A 20,870-nucleotide genomic window follows, 5' to 3' on the forward strand; every position below is an offset into this window, starting at 1 on the left:
TGACATTTCCATCCTGAGAGAACTCCCATATGTCCTCTTCCAATATCATGTAGGATGATTGTCCCTTGGGCGATGAGTAATGAGATGTGCTGGGGGCAAAATAGCATACTGCAATGTAGAGTTGCCTCCCTGTCTCCGCTCACACTCTGACCCACATATATCTGGTCTACTCATCTCTCCGAACAAAATATGAATGAGGGGTTGAAAATCCTCCCTGAATAGGACTGCCACAGCTCTTGACCCCCATCCTCTATGCGTTGATCTCACATCCTCCCTACAAGTAGTCTCCCAATGATATCCCGTCACTCTGGGTAATGTGCCGCCAGGAGTCTGATGCATTTCCAAGTAAAAAATAATGTCTCTTCCCTTGAAACTATCCTTAAATGCGCCTACATCCAGCTTTATTGAGCCACTACAATTCCATTCTGTCATGCAGTGCGTTTTTCCAACACCACTACTCTCCCTCCCCTGTAGAAAGCAATTTTCCCTTTCTCCCTCGCCACCTTGGTCTCTGGCATCAACTCTTGCATGTGTGCTACCTGTGTTAGAGAGGTCATCACCCAAAATATCCCAGTTTGCTTGGGTGTTGGTCTCTTCTTCAAGAATTCCTTCCTAGCTTCCAGCGTAGGGAAACGTTGTCGTGCCGCTCCGCTCCCATGCTAAGAAAGATAACAGAAAAATGCACGTCAAGCTTATTTGAAGCTTACTTGATTAATGATTAGTGTTCTGGGCTTGGTAACAAGTTATTTTTACGGTTAATGTATGCCAGATACGGTTTTAAAGGGCCAACAGATTCTTTAATGGTGCTAAAAAATAGTATGCTTGAAGGGAGCACAGATGGTAGTTTATGATTTAGAACTGTAGTGCTTGAAAGTGCTCTACGGGCCTGTCTTTACGGCTCGTCGATTGGAGCTACGATGCAAAGTTATGGCAGTTTGAAGTTTAAGTCAATTGCAGATCCGTACCGGATTGGGCAACTGCAGCTGAGGTGACAGAGATGAAGTGGATGCACGGGCCTGAAGTGCTCACTTTGTGAAGTGCGTCGATCTTTTTAGATCAGTGATCGGAGTTTTGGTTGTCAAGATATCATCAGATTAAATTTCCCTGGGGACCAGTTCCGTACCAGGTCAGTCGCCTCGGACTCTGTGCCATCTGGAAATTTTACAACCTCAGCAGGGTTCGTATGCGTTCTATGCAGCTTGACAAGTCTATATGAATTACAGCTTGCCAATCGGAGTCCGAAGCTGTAAGATATTAATGTTTGAAGTCGGTGACAATGGCCGATGATGAGGTACCAGATGACTTTTGGCCACAAGTTTGGAACAGTGGCTTTACAGTTTTTGATGAGTTATTTGTCCGAATGACGTCTCATGGAGCGTATTGATTGTAGGATATGCCTAGCTCACCAAGGGCTTCAGGTGCTTGGCAATGGCTTGGCCGACGTGTACCAAATATGATGCCTTCTTTTTGCGGAGCAATGCCTTAGTAGATGTATATACCAAATGTGGTGCCGTTATGAATGCACAAAAGGTTCTTGATGAGCTCTTTGTCGGAATGTCGTCACCTAGAGCGTGTTGATTGCGAGATTTACTCCAGTGCTGCTAGAGAAAAATGTTGTGCTTGGCAATGCTCTAGTCTATATGTATGCCAAATGGGGTGCCCTTTAAGGGCCGCCTACCCAAAAGAATCCAATGGCCGCCCAGTAGATTTGGCTGCCCAAAGGTGACCCAAAAGGTTTAATGAGAGTGGGAAAGGGAAAAAGAAAGGCATGGCATGGCGTTCAGCAGCACGGTAGGGCGCAGGGGAAGAGAGAGGCGATCGCTTTGACGAAGGGGATGCTCGGACGAGCTCGCAGCAGAGTCGACAATGCTTAGCTCAGCATGGCGCACCTATTCGGGACCGATTTGGACGGATTCTACGTCGCTCCACGGCCAGGCTGCCACGTCATGTGGAGGACGTTTTTGCGCTCCCTAGCAACGACGGCGCCGTTGTTGCTAAGGGAGGCAAAAAGGGCTATTAATAGGGGGTTTAGGGCATGCAGGGCATGCAAAGAGAGGGTGGAGAACGTAAGAAGGGGGGAGAGTTGTGTTGTGACGGCAGAAGAGGAGGGGAGAAGGGGAGTTCGGAAGAGGAACAAAGGAGAAAGCGCTCTCTCTCTCTCGCTCTCGCCTCGGCTACCAAAGCAGCACGAAGCAAGGGCTCTCTCTTGCTCTTGTGTTGGAGAAATGAAGCAACTTGTGTGACGGGAAGGAAGGAACCTAAGCAGGCCGGGGAGTTCGGGGAGAAAGCTCGCTCTTTCTTTTTCTCGACCTCGGCTACCAAAGCAAGGAAAGAATGCAAGCTCTCTCCCTCTCTCGTCCTCGTCTAGCAAGACAAAGGAAAGCTCTCTCTTTCTCTCTCTCGTCCTCGGCATGCAAAGAGAGGGGAAAACTAGAGGTGCATAAGAAGAAACCGAAGAGGTTATAGCTTAGCAAAGCGGAATTCTTTTTCCCTCTTGCGGAGAGGAAGCCATTCCTGATCGAGAAAATAAGTAGATAGAAGCAGAATTAGCAACACAGGGAAAGTTTTTGCGGCAATTCAACATGTTTAGTCTTATGTTCATCAACACCGATCACCGGCGGACATCTTGAATCATTGCAAGCTAAACTAATTTGGCCTAGATTTTGTAAACGGGAGCTTAAACTCCTTAATTCGCAATTAATTAAGTTAACGGTGTTGTTAACAGCACCGCCTTGGCTAATGTGCGTCAATTTTGTCGAAATCATAAAATTCAATTACTTCAGCACTTTGTTCCTGTTTCGAAGAGGTTGCTCGACAATTTTGCGGTGTGGTGCACCTTTTCTTTCTCTCTTCTCCCACAGCTAGCAGCCCGGCGCTGACCCACCGGCTCACATTTCAAGCACATATCCCCCTACACCTGGTGAACCCGACGCGAACCCGAGTCGGGGTGGGAAAATAGTAGAAGCCTATGTCTACACCGCAAGAGGCAGCCATGCAACAGATGATGCAGCAATTTGCAGCATACATGCAGCAGCAACAGGCTACCCAACAGCAACATAATCTGCAAGAGCGGATTTGTAAAGCTCGGCAAAGTGTTACAGAGAAGTTGCAGCGGTTTGAAGGCAGAGATATTTCAAAATTTTGCAATTTTTACGAGCAGTGTATGGAAGATAATGGAATTGAAGACCATGACTCAGTGGAAGGATTTCATTTGATTGCAGTGCCAGAACTTAGATTCAAGCAGCTCAAGGACCGAATTGGCAGGACTTCAAGAAGGCGTTGCAAGAGGAATATTTTTTGGAAGATTCTTAGAGGGTGACCAGACTGAGTTTTTGAAGTGGGTGCAGAAGAAGAGTAAAAATTTATTTGCACGAGAACTGTTAGGAGAGTTTGAAAAGAAGTTTGATCAGTTGTCATCAGCAGAACAACGCTCTTTGAAGGATCAGAAGGTGGAATTGTTTATTCAAGCTGCTGATCCACGACTTCAAAAGAATTTGGTGCAATTATTTAAGGACCCGACAGGAGAATTGGGGTTGACATCAGATTGGAAATTAGTCTCTGAAGCGGTGAATATGATTGTAAAATGACAGAAGCGAGTTGACAAGCAGATCGTGGTCGAGGTAATAGATGATGCTGAAGAAGAGATTAAAGAGAAATCACCCTCGACAGTACCCAAGGTGGAGGAGCCTGTTCTCAACGATCTGGTAAAAGGTATTCACGAGCTAAATTTAAATTTCGAAACTGGTAAATTTGAAGGGTTAGCTGCAAAAGCGTCTACTTTTGAACCTAACCAGCAGCAGCCACCACGTAAAAACTGGGATAATCGATGCATGTGTTGCGATAGTGAAGACCATAGGTATGTGAAAGAGTGTGATGAATTTGATGAAGCTTACAAGAAGAATGTGGTTTTTTGGAAAGACAGGAAGATTTATCTCAGGGCAATAGGAGAGATGCTCCGCTTAAACTTTGGCAAGGGCGGCATGAAGAAGCTAGTGGAAGAAATACAACATAATGTTGCTCTTGTGGAAGCAGCTACAATAGGCTACAAGTTTGTGGTAAGGGAGATGATGAAGGTACAGGTGCAAAGGGTCAGTTGTGGCCATATGGTTTAAAGACAACAGAAGCAGGTAAGGTAATTATGGGAAGTTACGCCAGGTAGGGAATTCAATTAGGGAAACTATTGGGCGGACCGATCCAGTAGATTCTCTTTCAGTGTATGCATATATTGCTAAAGCTCAAGCCAATGAAGGTATGGTGGAAGAGAAGTGGAAAAGGGATGAAGAGGTTGTTGGGACGTCGAAAAGGCCAACGAGATTCAGCAGCAAGAAAGAAGAAGGGCCTGCTCCTAACCTACTCTTGAAGTGGTTATGGAGGAGGCTCCGAAGGACAAAAAGCAAGGTAAGCCTAAAGGGCACTCATATAAACTCAAATCTGATATTGAATTGGCTACAGATTTCAAGAAGGTTTTTGAAGAGCATATCCTGAATAGTAAAGTGGAGCTCACATTGAAAGATATTCTGGGAATTGCCAAGCGCGAGTTCCATGAGGAGATCATCGACATTATAAAAAAGAAGCAACAGATACCGAGTGAGCAAGAGCCAGAATCAGTTAAGTGCCAAATGATTCGTCACATTGAAGCAATTTTGGATGATTATGAAGAATATTTAGCAGATCTTGAAGAAGAAGAGTCAAAGCTTGTGGTGGTTTCAACCCTGATTGTACACGAGGTAAGAAACATGCATTTTAATGACGGGGAAGATGAAGAAACTATACCCAAGAGTCACTTTTCAAGGACTCATTGGGCAAGAGCAACGACAGAAACTGTGGTAAAGCTTGGCGACATTAAGGAGCCGGTCTTAGCCCTTATAGACCATGGTTCAGAAATCAATCTTATAGCGAAGAATTTGCACCAGAAGGGGAAGTGGCCTATTGATGTGGACCACGGGTGGCGGATTTGAGTTGCCAACATGCTTCCAAGAGATCTTTATAATGCATGTGCAAATGTTAAGGTAACTATTGGGGATGTCTGTGATGAGGAATTTTTTTTTTATACAGGAGCATTCCTCCTACCCACTAATTATGGGACAGCCCTACATTACGATTGTGCGGATGGAAACTAGGGTGCTAGATAATGGCTCGGCCTATACCAGGGTTCAGAGCTGAGATGGTAAGAAAGCAGTTCAATTTTTAATTGTATGCGTTGACCATGCCAGGAACAAAGACAGTTTACGTAATCGTCCAATGCCAAAGATATGCAAAGAGTTCAAAGAACAAAGATTTACTGAGGATTTTCTTGAGGTGCCACTATAAAGCGGCACTATGGTGGTACAAGTGAGGAGAACTTCTCGCAAAGAGAAACCTTCTCTTCAGGATTTTTGGGATTGACATCAAAGGATTCAATATCTTACAGGAAATTTAATGATTTACCTCAGTGGGAGAAACAATATGTTTCAAGTATTCAAAGTGAATTGCAGGGATGTGATGTGTTGGAACCAGATGATGTGATTTCAGGAATCTTTGAAGAGATTTCTTATGTTGACACTATGTCAGAGCTTGAGGATATCAGGCAAAACAGATTACAAAGTGGAACTGAAGTTGTTAAGGTGCACTCAATGGACATGTACGAAGAGTTGGACATATACGAGACACTTATGCATATTGAGGATGACTTGGGTAAAGAAGTTGAAGCACAAGTAGAGACGAAGTACAAGACAGTTGCAAAGAAAGTGAGACTAGTGGCTACACCTCTACCAGAAGGAAGTGATGGGGTGATCAAAGAAGCTTCTCGACAGCCTATGCTCAGGAATCCTAAGAACATTGAGCATAAATTCACTAAGGAGACATTGCAGTAGCAGAAGGTTGGAGAAGATGGTTTTCTCAACGAAGAGGAAATCAAGTGCTTTCAAGATATGCTCGAAAAACACGGTAGAGCTTTTGCTTTTGAGCCAAGTGAGATTGGGTATGTGGATCCAAGTGTTGTTTCACCTATGGTTATATTCACTGTTCCTCACATGCCATAGAGCTTACGTCCCATTCCAGTTCCTAGAGCTCACTTGCCAAAGCTTATCAATTTGCTTAATGAGAAGATTTAAATGGGAATTTTGGAGCCATCATGTGCGCCATACTCTAATCGATGGTTCACTATTTCAAAGAAAAATGATACTTTAAGCTTCATATAGGATATAAAGCCGGTTAACAAAGGTAACAAACAATCCGCAATGTGGGTACTGGCCCAATTGTGGATGAATTTGTTGAATCCTTTGCAGGTAGATCAATTTACTCTATGGTTGATCTTTACTCTAGATATGATCAATTTCAGTTAGCTTTGGAGAGCAGGGATCTTACTATGATGCGTACACCTCTTGGGTTGGTAAGGATGTGCACTCTGCCGAAGGGTGCTACTAATTCTGTGGCTCATATGAGGAACGGCATGAATAAGGTATTAAGGGACTTTATCCCTCATGTTACTATGTCTTTCATTGATGATCTACCAATTAAAGGCTGTGAGGAAGGCTCAAAAGATGAGGTAAAAGATCAGAGGGGGTGCCGACAGTTTGTTGCTCAACATATTGCTGACTGTGATGCTATTTTATCCAGGTTTGAAGAAATTAACACTTTCAAGGCAAATATCAACTTTTGGTGCTAAAGAGGTTCTAATTGTGGGGCATATGTGCAGTCCAGAAGGTAGAAGGCCAAGTCCCCGGCTAAAGTTGAAGCTATTCAAAAGATTAAGGAAACGTGCTCTTCGGTTACTGAAGTTCGTCAGTTTCTGGGTGTATGTGTATTCTATCTTATTTGGCTGTCACATTTTGCTCATGTTGTTGCTTTACCAACTGGTGAGAAAAGGTAAAAGATTTGTTTGGAAAGAAGTTCACACACAGGCTATCTTGAGGCTCCGACCTTGAGGAAAGTGGACTACAAATCCGGAATGCCAATAATTTTAATAGTTGACACTAGCCCGACAGGTATTGGCTGGGCTATAGGTCAAGATGATGAAGAAGGACACAGGTATGCGGTTCGATTTGGAGCAAAAGTGCTCAATGCTCGCCAAAGAGGCTATCCACAGGTTAAGAGAGAACTTTGGGACGTTGCTATTGCTTTAAGGTCTGATAAATAATACTTTATTGGAGCTTCAGTCGTAGTAGAGACAGATTGCTTGCCACTGATAGGGATGATTGCAAATTGCTCTACTCCGGATATTGCTATGCTATGATGGATAGCCTATATGAAGTCTCTTAACCCTGAATTTTGTCATATTGCAGATAGAGATAATCCTGTTGCAGATATGTTATCAAGAGCTAGGTTTGAAGATGAAGAAGAGATGCTGACCACAACTGATGATGTTGGCTTGAAGTTCTATACGTCCTCTTATCTACATGCAAATTGTGGTAATATTGCTCATATTTTTGAGGTGTTTTTTGAGGAGTTCTATGATGGAGAATGGCTTTTGATCGGTCGCTACCTTAGCACTCTTACTAAGCATGAAGGGTGGACGGATCAAGAGTATAAAAGGATCAGAAAGAAAGCTTACGGCTATTTTCTAAAGGATGGACATTTATGGAAGGAACCAAAGCGCTCTAGAGGGGTATCGCAACGGGTTGTTTTTTATAAAGCGACTCAACAACAGGTTATCAAAGAATCTCATGAAAGTTTATGGGTTGGACACAAAGGAGTCTGGGCAACTTTTGCCAAGATTAAGGATCGTTACTGGTGGAAAGGTATGTATAAAGATGTGACTCAGTTTGTGGAGACATGCTTAATATGCCAACAGTATTCTAATGTGCAACATCGAGATGGATTGCATCCCACCTATCCACTGGCTATGCACTACAAGTGGATGGTGGACCTGATTACCATGTCAGTAGGTGTTTGGCAGATGCGGTATATTGTTCTTGCCAAAGAAGATCTTACTAACCAGGTGAAATGCAGAGCTTTGCGTACCAAAGCTACCAGTTCTGTATGTAAGTTCTTGCTTGAGGATGTTATTTCAAGGTATGGATATGTTGGTAGAATTATTGCTGATAGAGGAGAGTTGGATGCAGATGAAGCTCGGGATTTCTTTGCTCGCCTGGGCATTAAATTGACTCACTACAGCATTCAATCCAGAGGGTAATGGTAAAAGTGAAAGAGGGCATCCGCCTATTGTTCAAGCTTTAGCAAAGGTATGCCAAGGACATATTGGTGATTGGCCTAAACTCCTACCATTTGCTTCATGGGCTAATCGAACTACACATAGTTCTGTTACAGGTTTTATGCCATTTGAGCTAATGTACGGGAAAAACCCATTATGCCTATAGAGGAAGCGGTTATTTCTTGGACCGTAAGCCATGGGAAGAGGGTATGTCTATTGAAGATTTGCTTGCTTTGCACATTCGCCAACTTGAAAGGCGTCAGGAAGCTATTGAAAAGGCTAAAGTAATGCTTAAGGAAGCAAGGTTGAAGAATAAAGCAGCATTTGATGGCAAGCACAGACTACGACCTCATGCTATTTAAGATGGGGATTGGGTCCTTGTATATGACAGTAGCCTGGAGAACCAGTACACTGCTATGCGGAAGATGGTTAAACGATGGTTTGGACCATATGTAGTACTTCATAATGCAACCTATAAGTTATGTGAGCTTGATGGCACTGAGCTCAAGGTGCCTATTGCAGGGAAAAGAGTTAAGTTGTTTAAGCAACAAGATGGTGAGATTAATATTGAAGATTTCAACACAGATCAACCTCCTGAGCATAGTGCTATGTATGCATCAGACGAGAGTCTGATGATGCTTCTTAAGTACAGTTGGCACAGACCAGAGGCTGTGCAGGTTCAGAGGGGGTGGATGTCGTGCAGCTGTGCTCCCATGCTAAGAAAGATACCAGAAAAATGCATGTCAAGCTTATTTGAAGCTTACTTCATTAATGATCAGTGTTCAGGGCTTGGTAACAAGCTATTTTTACGGTTAATGTATGCCAGATGCGGCTTTAAAGGGCCAACAGATACCTTAATGATGCTAAAAAAGAGTATGCTTGAAGGGAGCACAGATGGTAGTTTATGATTTAGAACTGTAGTGCTTGAAGTGCTCTACCGGCCTATCTTTACGGCTCGTCGATTGGAGCTACGATGCAAAAGTTATGGCAGTTTGAAGTTCAAGTCAATTGAAGTGGATGCACGGGCCTGAGCTCACTTTGTGAAGTGCATCGATCTTTTCAGATTAGTGATCGGGGTTCTGGTTGCCAAGATATCGTCAGATTAAATTTCCTCTGGGGTCAGTTCCGTGCCAGGTCAGTCGCCTCAGACTCTGTGCCATCTGGGAGTTTTACAGCCTCAGTAGGGTTTGTATGCGTTCTATGCAGCTTGAGAAGTCTATAGGAATTTAAAGCTTGCCAATCGGAATCCGAAGCTATAAGATATCAATGTTTGAAGTTGGTGACAACGACCGATGATGAGGTACCAGATGACTTTTGGCCACAAGTTCGGAACAGTGGCTTTACAGTTTTTGATGAATTATTTGTCCGAATGACGTCTCATGGAGCGTATTGATTGTAGGATATGCCTAACTCGACAGGTGCTCGTCGAGAAAGATGTAGGAGCTTGGCAATGCCTTGGCCGACATGTGTACCAAATATGATGCCTTCTTTTCGCGGAGCAATGCCTTAGTAGATGTGTATACCAAATGTGGTGCCGTTATGAATGCACAAAAGGTTCTTGATGAGCTCTTTGTCCGAATGTCGTCACCTAGAGCGTGTTGATTGCAGGATTCACTCAAGTGCTGCTGGAGAAAAATGTTGTGCTTGGCAATGCTTTAGTCGATATGTATGCCAAATGGGGTGCCCTTTAAGGGCCGCCCACCCAAAAGAATCCAATGGCCACCCAGTAGAGTTGGCCGCCCAAAGGTGACCCAAAAGGTTTCATGAGAGTGGGAAAGGGAAAAAGAAAGGCATGGCATGGCGTTCAGCAGCACGGTAGGGCGCAGGGGAAGAGAGAGGCGATCGCGTTGACGAAGGGGATGCTCGGACAAGCTCGTAGCAGAGTCGACAAATGCTTAGCTCAGCATGGCGCACCTATTCGGGACCGATTTGGGCGGATTCTGCGTCGCTCCACAGCTGGGTTGCCACGTCATCTGGAGGACGTTTTTGCACTCCCTAGCAACGACGGCGCCGTTGTTGCTAAGGGAGGCAGAAAGGGCTATTAATAGGGGGTTTAGGGAATGCAAAGAGAGGGTGGAGAACGTAAGAAGGGGGGAGAGTTGTGTTGCGACAACAGAAGAGGAAGGGAGAAGGGGAGTTCGGAAGAGGAACAAAGGAGAAAGCGCTCTCTCTCTCTCTCGCTCTCATCCTTGGCTACCAAAGCAGCATGAAGCAAGGGCTCTCTCTTGCTCTTGTGTTGGAGAAACGAAGCAAGGTCTGTGACGGGAAGGAAGGAACCTAAGTAGGCCAGGGAGTTCGGGGAGAAAGCTCGCTCTTTATTTCTCTCGACCTCGGCTACCAAAGCAAGGAAAGAAGGCAAGCTCTCTCCCTCTCTCTCATCCTCGACTAGCAAGACAAAGGAAAGCTCTCTCTTTCTCTCTCTCGTCCTCGGCATGCAAAGAGAGGGGAAAACTAGAGGTGCATAAGAAGAAACCGAAGAGGTTATAGCTCAACAAAGCGGAATTCTTTTTCTCTCTTGTGGAGAGGAAGCCATTCCTGATCAAGAAAAATAAGTAGATAGAAGCAGAATTAGCAACACAGGGAAAGTTTTTGCAGCAATTCAACATGTTTAGTCTTACGTTCATCAACACCAATCACCGGCGGACATCTTGAATCATTGCAAGCTAAACTAATTTGGCTTAGATTTTGTAAACGGGAGCTTAAACTCCTTAATTCGCAATTAATTAAGTTAACGGTGATGTTAACAGCACCGCCTAGGCTAATGTGCGTCGGATTTTGTTGGCATCATAAAATTCAATTACTTTTGCACTTTGTTCTTGTTTCGAAGAGGTTGCTTGACAATTTTGCGGTGTGGTGCATCTTTTCTTTCTCTCTTCTCCCACAGCTAGCAGACCGGCGCTAACCCGGCTCACATTTCGAGCACATATCCCCCGACAATGTATAATGAGTGCTCTTTCCTTGGGCCTTCCTTTCTCATCACTTCCCTTCTTGCCAACTCTCCAAGCACCTGTGTGTGGGTGCAGAAATACCCATGCGCTTCATGAGCTCTTGCATTTCTTCTTCTACTTTTCTAGTGTCTTTGAGACCTATAACACGCACATGAAGGGCTCTAGTCTTTCTCTTTTGCTCCTCCTCAATTGTCATATTGACGATAGTGGATGTCGGTGTGGCTTCAGACGCGCGCGCGCGAGAGAGAGAGAGAGAGAGAGAGAGAGAGAGAGAGAGAGAGAGAGTTGTTTGTGGTGGTTTGTGCAGAGTCTCACCAAAATGGATTATCTACCATGCAAATACTGTCACGGAACGGCACTATGTTCGAGAAATTACTGTGATTGAATCTCCTTGGCTTATGGAACTGGCACCGCATTTCTTTCATCATAAAAGCATGGAGTACTGAAGTAGGAATCATGTGCAAGCACTTAGAAATGAGGCTAAAGAGTGGGCAGATTCCACCTGCCAAAATGGGTTATCAATCTTGCAAATGCTGTCATAGAACGGCACTATATTCGAGAAATTACTATGATTGAATTGAGATTATTGGCACCACATTTCTGCCATCATAAAGGCATGTCGTACTGAGGTGGAATCGGTGCAAGGGGTCTGGAATGAAGTTTGAAAGTGAGCAGATTCTACTTGCCTTTCCTAAAGTATGCACAGAGCTGCATTTGGGAATCACAATTTCATATCAGCAGACTCTTCTTTTTGGAAAATGGCACAAAGGAGGATGCAGAATCTATTCCATGACAACGCACAGCTTACGGCCAAGGCCAGATTTGTTTGACGGGACTCTTCAATTTTAATTATCATGGATATTCTACAAAGTTGCATAGAAGCAGTCCCACTTTCCTAGAACATCAAGTAATATCATTAGTGTATGGTTTACATCGTTTCACGTCCAATTGTCTAAAAGCCTTGTATAGTCAGATCTCTGTTAAGAAAAGGCCATGGTTTTACTGGGGTGATCCAACCAATTTCCTACCACATATATGAATTATCAAGGTCTTTGTTTAGACCTATTAAAAGCCTGTTGTCTCTTTATGCATTATTCTTGTCTTATCATGTTACCCGAGTCCTCATCTCCAATTTTCTTGTAACTCAGCCAATGCACTGATGTCGTTGATTATATGGGAAGCTTAAGAGCTATTTTTGTAACAAAGCTCATCTAAGCTATCCATGTGGCATCCTTGCGGCACCTCAATCTTTTCTTACTCCTTATTTTAGCCCGAACAACAATGGGACGTGGATCCCATTGTTGTTATATGCTGATGATATTGTCTTGATCTCTGACTCACCAGAGGGTATGCAGCGACAGTTGGATGCATTACACAGTTTTGCAGAGGATAGTGGATTGTCTGTAAACCTTGGTAAAACCAAGGTCATGGTGTTTAACACCACACCGCAGTGGATCAGGAGATCGGCACCGACCTTCACGTATGGTCAAGAGATTGTGGAGTATACAGATGCATACACTTACCTTGGGATAGTCTTCACTGGGCCGAGGTTTTCTTTGGGGAGAGCAGCAGAGACTAGACTGACCAGAGCTTATGCGGCCTTGGGAGGCTTGGAGAGGATGTGTTCGCAGGTTCAGTTCCAGGAACCTCGGACAAAGTTATGGCTCTTTGATACTTTAGTAGCCTCAGCTATGATGTACGGGGTACAGGTATGGGGACCTTCTGTAGGCCAGGATGGTTGGAGACATATGGAGAGGCCCTTGGTATCTATGATCTCCCGATTGATTAGAGCCAAGGCCTCCGTACCTCACGCGATCATTCGAGCAGAGCTAGCTGCCCCCCCCATGGAGATTGAGGCGCTTACCAGATCAGTGTCCTTTGTGCACAGCCTATGGGATACTACTAGAGACAGATATGCTAGACTGGCCCTTGAGTCTTCCAGACAGTTAGCTCTACAGGGGGACACTTCATGCTGGTATGCACAGATGACTTCATGGTTTCAGACGCATGGCTTCACCATGGACAGGTTGCCCCCTTTCCAGTATTCTCTTCAGGCACCCTCGTTGTCTCTTACACGGGTGGAGATCACTAGACTCATTCGTCAGGACCTGATCCAGCTCGACACCAGGAGGACATGGATAGAGCCGCCTCAAGAGTTGAGCACGAAGATGGCTTTCTATAGAGAGCATCTTCTCCACCTCACAGGAGATGGGTTTGTGATTCGACCCAGCTACATGGACACACATATGTCTCATGGTTTGCGTTGTGCCATTGGTCAGATACGCACATCCTCACATCAGCTCGAGATTGAGACTGGTAGATTCAGAGGGATACCAGCAGACAGCAGGATATGCCGATTATGCCAGAGAGAGCCAGAGACAGAGTTGCACTACATATGTCATTGCACAGTGTTCTATGAGATACGGGGGCGTTTCCACTGCTTATTCAGAGAGGGTTTTGGTCCTCTATCTAGGGTCATGAGTTATGAGGATCAGAGATGTCTTGGACTATATCTACTTGAGTTACACAGGTATAGAGACACTTTACTGGGGAGAGCTAGAGAGAGGCAGTCCCAGAGACACATTACAGATTTCTTTTCACTAGATATGGGACAGCCAGAGGAGCAGCCACCACTGCAGAGCTCGTCCCACACTCATTCGACCACTACTGGCACTCTCATCGACCGAGCATTGGAGCTACAGAGATACAGACGACCGCGACTGAGGAGAGGAGCTACACAGCATCGACGGAGACTACAACAGAAGATTCGAGCCATACTCTCTCGACATCCAGAGTGCAGATGAGGATGGATCCTCACCATTTCTTCCATCTTTGTTTCACACACTGTTACATCCAGTTTACCGGGTACCTATTGTATCAGCTACTACACCCACGTAGTTTTAGATTGTAGTAGTAGTAGTAGTATTTTGTTCCACTTCTAGTTCTTTTCTAGTTCTTTTGTACCCAGACATGGTATTAGATTCACTATTTTGTAACTGATTGGTCTCATAGGTCATTTTGGCCTTTTGAAGACGTTAATATAACATTTCATTTCATTTCATTTCTCTCTCTCTCTCTCTCTCTCTCTCTCTCTCTCTCTCTCTCTCTCTCTCTCTCTCTCTCGCCTCATAGGTCACTTTGGCCTTTTGAAGACAATATAACATTTCATTTCATTTCTCTCTCTCTCTCTCTCTCTGAGCACCTTTCCATGCAAACCTAGTGTTAATGTTTTATGGAAGGGCTGAAGGCACATTAGCTTGCTCATTGACAATTTTCTAGCTGTTGAATGCTCAACTCTTTGAAGATTTCCATTACTTGTGTCTTTTTTCATGGTGAGAACGCAATCATTCTACAACTAGGGTCCCTTGCATAAACCTTAACCTTTCCTCTTTATAAAGCTCTTCTGGGGTGAGTGCTTAAAATGTGAGGAATTATTCAGTTAATGCATCAAAGCATTTACTATCTTCATTGAGGTTGGAAGGTATAAATTTACTATCTCTGTACACCCATGTACATGTGATGATGCAAAATGTGAAATTCTGTAGTATCTCATGACGTTTAATTACTCTTAGATGGAGGAGAAAGATGTTATAAAGTACGAAGTAGTAGAGTCTGTCTTTAAAAAGCTCGGTCAAGATCTAATTTATTACACAAATTGAGAAAAAAGGTTCAACAAAGTATATAGTAGAGTGTGGGGTCACAATCCAGCTCATTACACAGATTGGCTTTGTTTGATGATGATCCAGTGGCTTCTTTTCTTCATTCATTCAAGTTGGCTTTTGAAATCTCAAGGCAACAATCCTTGTCCACCTGGTTTCTTTTTTGCAAAGTACACATAGGTGAGCATTGAAAGAGTTTTTTTAGGAGTATCGGTGAGACTCCTACCCCCTCCATCTGCTCTCTGTGACCAAAGCTTCACAAAGGAGGAGGTTGTAGCTTTGTCTTGAAGAATTGCACAGCCAAAGAGATTAACTATGCATGTATAAGGGCTTGCTAGAATGCTATGCATATGTTGAAATCAATGCAACCTAAGGGTTGCAACCCATACAAGCGCAAAGGTGATCAAAGCTTCATTTGCACATGTAGACCAAAGCTTCACAAAGGAGGAGGTTGTAGCTTTGTCTAGAAGAATTGCACAACCAAAGAGATTAACTGTGCATGTATAAGGGCTTGCTAGAATGCTACGCATATGTTGAAATCAATGCAGCCTAAGGGTTGCAACCCATACAAGCACAAAGGTGATCTTGTATGAAGATAAGCCCTTTCTTTGCATCCCATGAAAAAATCTTCCATCCTTCCCTTGTTGGACATGTCTTGTTATCAATGCATCCCAATAGATTGCAGCCTAACATGCAATTATAGGTGTTTGCATCCTAAGGGGAGCCCTTTAGATCCGCCGATAAGAATTGGCCATGGCTTCCTCTTACTTGACATATCCTAAAATCAATGCATCCTAAGGGCTGCAATTGAGATCCAAGCTCACAGCTGATGGAATTCAAAGATAAGCCCTTCTTTTACATCTAAGAAAAATAACATGTAGAGTCCTTACCCTTCTCTTTGCATTTGGAAAGAATTCCTAACTTTACATCCCAAAGACCATATTTTGCATCAAAAACTCGGACTTTGGGAAAGAAACCACATTTGGCACACATGTGGACCAAAGCTCTACCAAGGAGGAGGTTATAGCTTTGTCCAAAAGTGTTGCAAGTTCATAATGATCGACTTTGCATGTTTACTTTTCTTCAATTGCTAAAATGCCATATTTTTTGCATGTTATCGAAATATGTTTGGCTCTCGTGCACCAAGCATGTATCAATACATTATGTTGAACATGTTGTTGCTTCTCAGGAGATGTTCTCTTGTTGCATCCAACAAAAATAGTTGAGGCCTTCCTTTGCTTAAAGAGGATATGACATTGCTAGACATATATGCTTTTTAAGTATAGAGAGGCTCAATCCGGTATACTGATCATTCTGCCTTACTCCATTGCCTTGAGTAGTGATTTGTAGGGATAAAGAGATTGGTAGTGGAGATATATCAAAAATATATTATGCAAAGTGGGGCTCTTTTGCTACATGCATTATTTTTTGTTAGTGTGCATGCACCTTTTTCATTAGCACAAGTGAGACTCCCTCCACCTGTGACAGCAGAGAGAAATCAAATATAGGTCACACCTCACAATACATAGAGACTATTACAAAATGAAAGAAACTATCAAAATTAAACATATCGCTTCTTATTGCATGCGTCATTTGATTTGAATCAAGTGGGTATGTAAGCCCTCCCTTTTTTTTATAAAGTATATAGATTATGCAAGTAATGTCTTCTAAGGCACCATATCTCAGCCATGTACCACTTAAAAAGGGTTTGTGCTTTCAAGAGTAACAAACATTTGTCATACATGTCAATCAATGCATAAGAAAGATCAACATTTTTTTCCAAGAGGCCTAGCCCTTAATCATTGTGTATATAATAAACACATGCCATCAAGTATCACAATTAGGTGATAGCATATGGAGAGAGGTGCTAGTGAATCTTTGCCTTGAAAGTTATGGCCATGAAATGTGTCCACATAGCGCAAGTGAAGTGCGCACGTGACAGATTGAGTTTATTAAGTGATTCTCTCTCGTGTCGCACGTCACCAGTTTGTGACATCACTTATTAAATGAATTTAAGGGGTTGTTCCCATGTTGTAAAGCCTATATGCTAAACTGACAGTACTGTGTAAGAGAGGGTATGCAACTATAACCTGCCTGAATATGCACGTCTTGCCAGAGGTTCACAAAGTGCCAAGCTAGGTCCTAAGCTAATGACTCATGCTAAACTGTAGTAGAGACGTATCCACGTAGCGTAAGTGAAGTGCGCACGTGACAGATTGAGTTTATTAAGTGATTCTCTCGTGTGTCGCGCCAGATTCCCGACTTGGTGCGTTCAAGTTTGTGGCTTCAAAATCATGAAGATGCGTAAGAATTTCATTTTGAATCCGTAAATGTGAGAGATCCATTTGGCTTCGTTAGGATCATTCCCTCGGGGGCGTGCATGATGTAATCATGTTAATGTATAACGTGAGTTCGAAAGGAGGGGTTTTAAAATGTAAAAAATTTAAGTAATTTAACAGAGATACATCAAAATAATGGGTTTTTATATTCATTTTGGAACAAAATCCTAAAATAAGGGGTCATTTTATTCATTCAGGCATGTTAAAAGAGGGGTTTTTTTAATATCCCACGAACGCACGTTATATAGGGAGGTATTGAACGGTGAACCCCCCAAGATCATTTCTAAGAGGTTGAGGGATTTTTTTAATACCCCACGAACACAAGTTATATAGGGGGGTATTGAACGGTGAACCCCGAGATCATTTCTAAGAAGTCAAGAGGTTTCTCCCTTGATGACTTTTCACATTGCCTTAGAAATTCTATGAAGAGCTTCATTTATCTAGCCCATATTGGGTAATTATCTTCAATAAGTTTCTTTATCTCATATGAACAAACATACGTACTGCTTGCTTGCACCATGGATGTATCCAAAGTCACCAAGTCATAAGATGTAGAGCCTTAATCAAGTAGAAGGTAGGGCATCAATCAAGCTCTAATACCATGGAATAAATGCAAGTATACAGAAGACAAATTGACAAAGAAGAAACGGGAGATGATTTATTTGTAGCTCTTTTAGCATGCATTAGTTACAAAGAAGTGTGTTTGATATACGTGTCATATTAAACCTTACAATCTACACTAAGTGACTCATGGTACAACACATTAAATTATTAATGTTGACATTCATCAATGTTGAAGTGCAACATGAATACACTAGATGCAACTTGTTGAAATGCAACATGAATACACTAGATGCAACTTGTTGCAGATGTGACCACCATGACTAGCTTCAACCTACTCATCATCCTCAACTCCAACCCGCTTGTCACCTTTGACATGGGGTTGCAAAATTTCGCAACGATATGGGCTCTCAAGGTGGAATGAGTGTTGACAACACAAACATGTGGCATGGCTGGAGCAAGACCCGTGGGCACCATGATTCAAAAACAACAACAAAATGCACTTGGGTTTTTGCAAGTCCCCCTACACTAGTATGGGAGGGGATATTGGACCAGAGCACCAAAGGAAGAAGAATCAGACAAAGTAGAAGACAAAGACCATGAAGTAGTTGAAGACACATCATTGGAGAAGATGAAGGTGCTCTTGAATTAGAGCAAAACAGACATTTTTTCAAGATTTTTCTCTTGGATTAGAGCATTATTGTTTGCTCCTGGATTGAGTATGTATGTTGTTTGTGCTCCTGGATTGGAGTGTTGTATTTCTTCATCAAGTTGTAGCCCAAAGATCAAGGGGAGGATTCCTCTTGTATTGACATCCTTAGTGGATACCATGTTTCATCATTAGTGTATAAAGAACCTTCGTTGTATCTTCCTAGTCCAAACCTCAAGGGGAGGATTGTAAGGTGTGAGCTTTGTACTAGAGTACTAGAGTATGACTCAAGGAGGGAAAATGTGGAATTATCCCACATGCAGTGGTGCAAGGCTATAGAGCTACTTAAAGCTCATTTCATGAATGAATAAACCAAGTCTATTTTGCATTACATCTCTCGGTTTATAGTAATTTTGTGATGTCTTAGCAAATACTCAAGAACGTGTTTATGAATCCAAGTTAATTGATCCTGGAACCTAATTTGCTTGAGTGATAATCTAACCAACAGATACTTACTTGTGTGCACGATGTTTCTCTTTCATCCACCCTACCTAGCACGATCCCATTCCCATTATTATGCGGCACACTTGGTAGTGGTCATGTATGATTGTGTGGGTAATTCTAGAGAGTGATTTTTGCACGATTTTGTGCGCTTATGCTATGTATGCATATGCGAATACAACTTGAGCTATGTATAGCTCGCAAGTAGCAGCAAGTTTACAGGATTTTTTAGACACGTGCAGTCGTCCATAGAGCCACTCGTTCAGGAGTGAGCCAGTTTTGCCAGAATTTTGGTGGCAGTGCATGTAGACCATTTGTTTATCTGTTTATGGAGACACTAATTGTCTATTTTCATGCAATTTTGGGGAGAGTTTTTGAGTTTTTACTTAGTTTTCAAGGAAAACTCTGCCAGAGTTTCTCGAGATTTTTGCCATGTTTTATGCCTACCTGCAGTGTACTCTTTGATGTTATAGTGGTGGAGTTTGACTCCCATTTTCGATAGGTTTTGTTAGCTTGGACATATTTTAGTATTCTTGCATCCACTCTTGCAGGAGTGAGAGTTGCATATGCTCGTGTGCTACAGATTACAGGCAGTCATAAATATCACAGATTTTTTGCAGATCTGGTGTAGACAGTTTTCTTGTGCGATGTGTTTTGAACTTGTTTGCTCACTACTTGCATATATGGTTATGCGCTTTACGCTTGATTGAGTTGTTTATCCCATATTGTATGCCTGCAAATAGTAGATTGTAGTTGTTATATGCATATGCGAGCGTCGATTTTGATGCGATTGATTGTGGATATCATGATTGTGTAGTGGTCGAGTGATTTCCTACTTTACTGCCATTTTGGAACGGTTTATGATTGAGATTTCTCCTAGGTTTTATCACCATGCTTTAGTTTCTTGGAATCCATATAGCATATGTGTAACAACTCAAAGTTGACAGTGATGACTCGTGAGAGTGCGGTCTCGTAGTTGTCGATATATGCAATGTTGGCATTGTGGTCACACAGTGCACATTAGGCACCGCTATTTCAGACGTATGAGGCAGTAGCGGAGATTTAAGTGTGATGCAGATAAGGTTTTGACACATGCTAAGGCAATGGATTCATATGCTAGTGACTGTGATGTCATGTTTGCCTTTTAGTGTTCCTCCTGCTTACATGTCCTTCTGGGGTGACATTTCTCCTCATTGATCGCTAGGTGAGGATGCAATTTTTCATGTCACAAAACATCGTGTTTGGTTTAGCACTTTTTCTAGTGGAAACTTTGGTTGTCTACACTTGACTGATGGTTCGAATTTTTACATTGCATGTGCAGAATATGTTAGTTTTACATTGCAAGTGCAGGATATGTTTGCTTGTCATTGCATAGTGGTGCATCCTATACGCTATGACATGTGCGCTCTGTTCCTCAGCTAAGATAGAGCTTGATCTTAGTGAAACAGTTAGTAGATTGTGGGTGTCAAACACTGTCCAGAGAGTCGTCTCTCCACATGCATTGTGGATCACTAGTGATTTCCATGGGAGCCTGTAATGGCTTGGTATATCCTATGCATGTATATGAGGTATGAGAAGGCATAATCTTAGATAGAGCATATAGCTAAGCAGGACGTGGCACTAGACCCTGTAGAGACAGAGGTAGAGCGATAGTGCTCTAGTGAGGTGTTGTCAGAGTCTATGCAGGCAGAGTAGAGCAAATCTGCTCCATAGATACACAAACGTAGATAACAGACATGGAGTTCATTGATATGGTCATGGTAGATTCTAATGAGTTGATGTTAGGACGTATGGTTCCATCTATGGGTGAGAGAGATGTAGCCACTCCAGTGTCAATATACTCAAGACTTATGTTACAAAAGTAGATCAATGTGCCCAATGGGAGAAGTATTTACCTCTTGTAGAGTATGCGTACAATAACATTGTCCATACCACTATAGGGAAGGCTCCTTTTTAAATCATTGAGGGAAGACCTAAAATTCCCTTGCTACTTAAGGTACATGGGAAGATCTTCACCACTAATGAGTATAGTCGAGACCTACAAGAATCTTTTCAAAAGATTAAGGAGCCTATATCCATCTC

General features: G+C 42.8%; 1 protein-coding gene across 5 annotated transcripts in view; it reads left to right on the top strand.

The window, feature by feature from the left end:
- The window catches only part of LOC147442542 (RNA helicase family protein), a 211,826-nt gene extending 197,686 nt beyond the window's left edge, over nucleotides 1-14,140 (top strand). For all 5 annotated transcript variants that reach the window (XM_086528698.1, XM_086528699.1, XM_086528700.1 and 2 more), the window contains one exon: nucleotides 11,387-14,140. In XM_086528698.1, coding sequence (XP_086384824.1) covers nucleotides 11,387-11,525 — 139 coding nt within the window. In that variant the 3' untranslated portion in view covers nucleotides 11,526-14,140. The remainder of the gene's footprint in view (nucleotides 1-11,386) is intronic.
- Nucleotides 14,141-20,870: the final 6,730 nt, after the last annotated feature.

This window comes from Adiantum capillus-veneris, chromosome 14 (assembly GCF_014529385.1).
Source record: "Adiantum capillus-veneris isolate H3 chromosome 14, ASM1452938v2, whole genome shotgun sequence".
Taxonomy (NCBI): Eukaryota; Viridiplantae; Streptophyta; class Polypodiopsida; order Polypodiales; family Pteridaceae; genus Adiantum; species Adiantum capillus-veneris.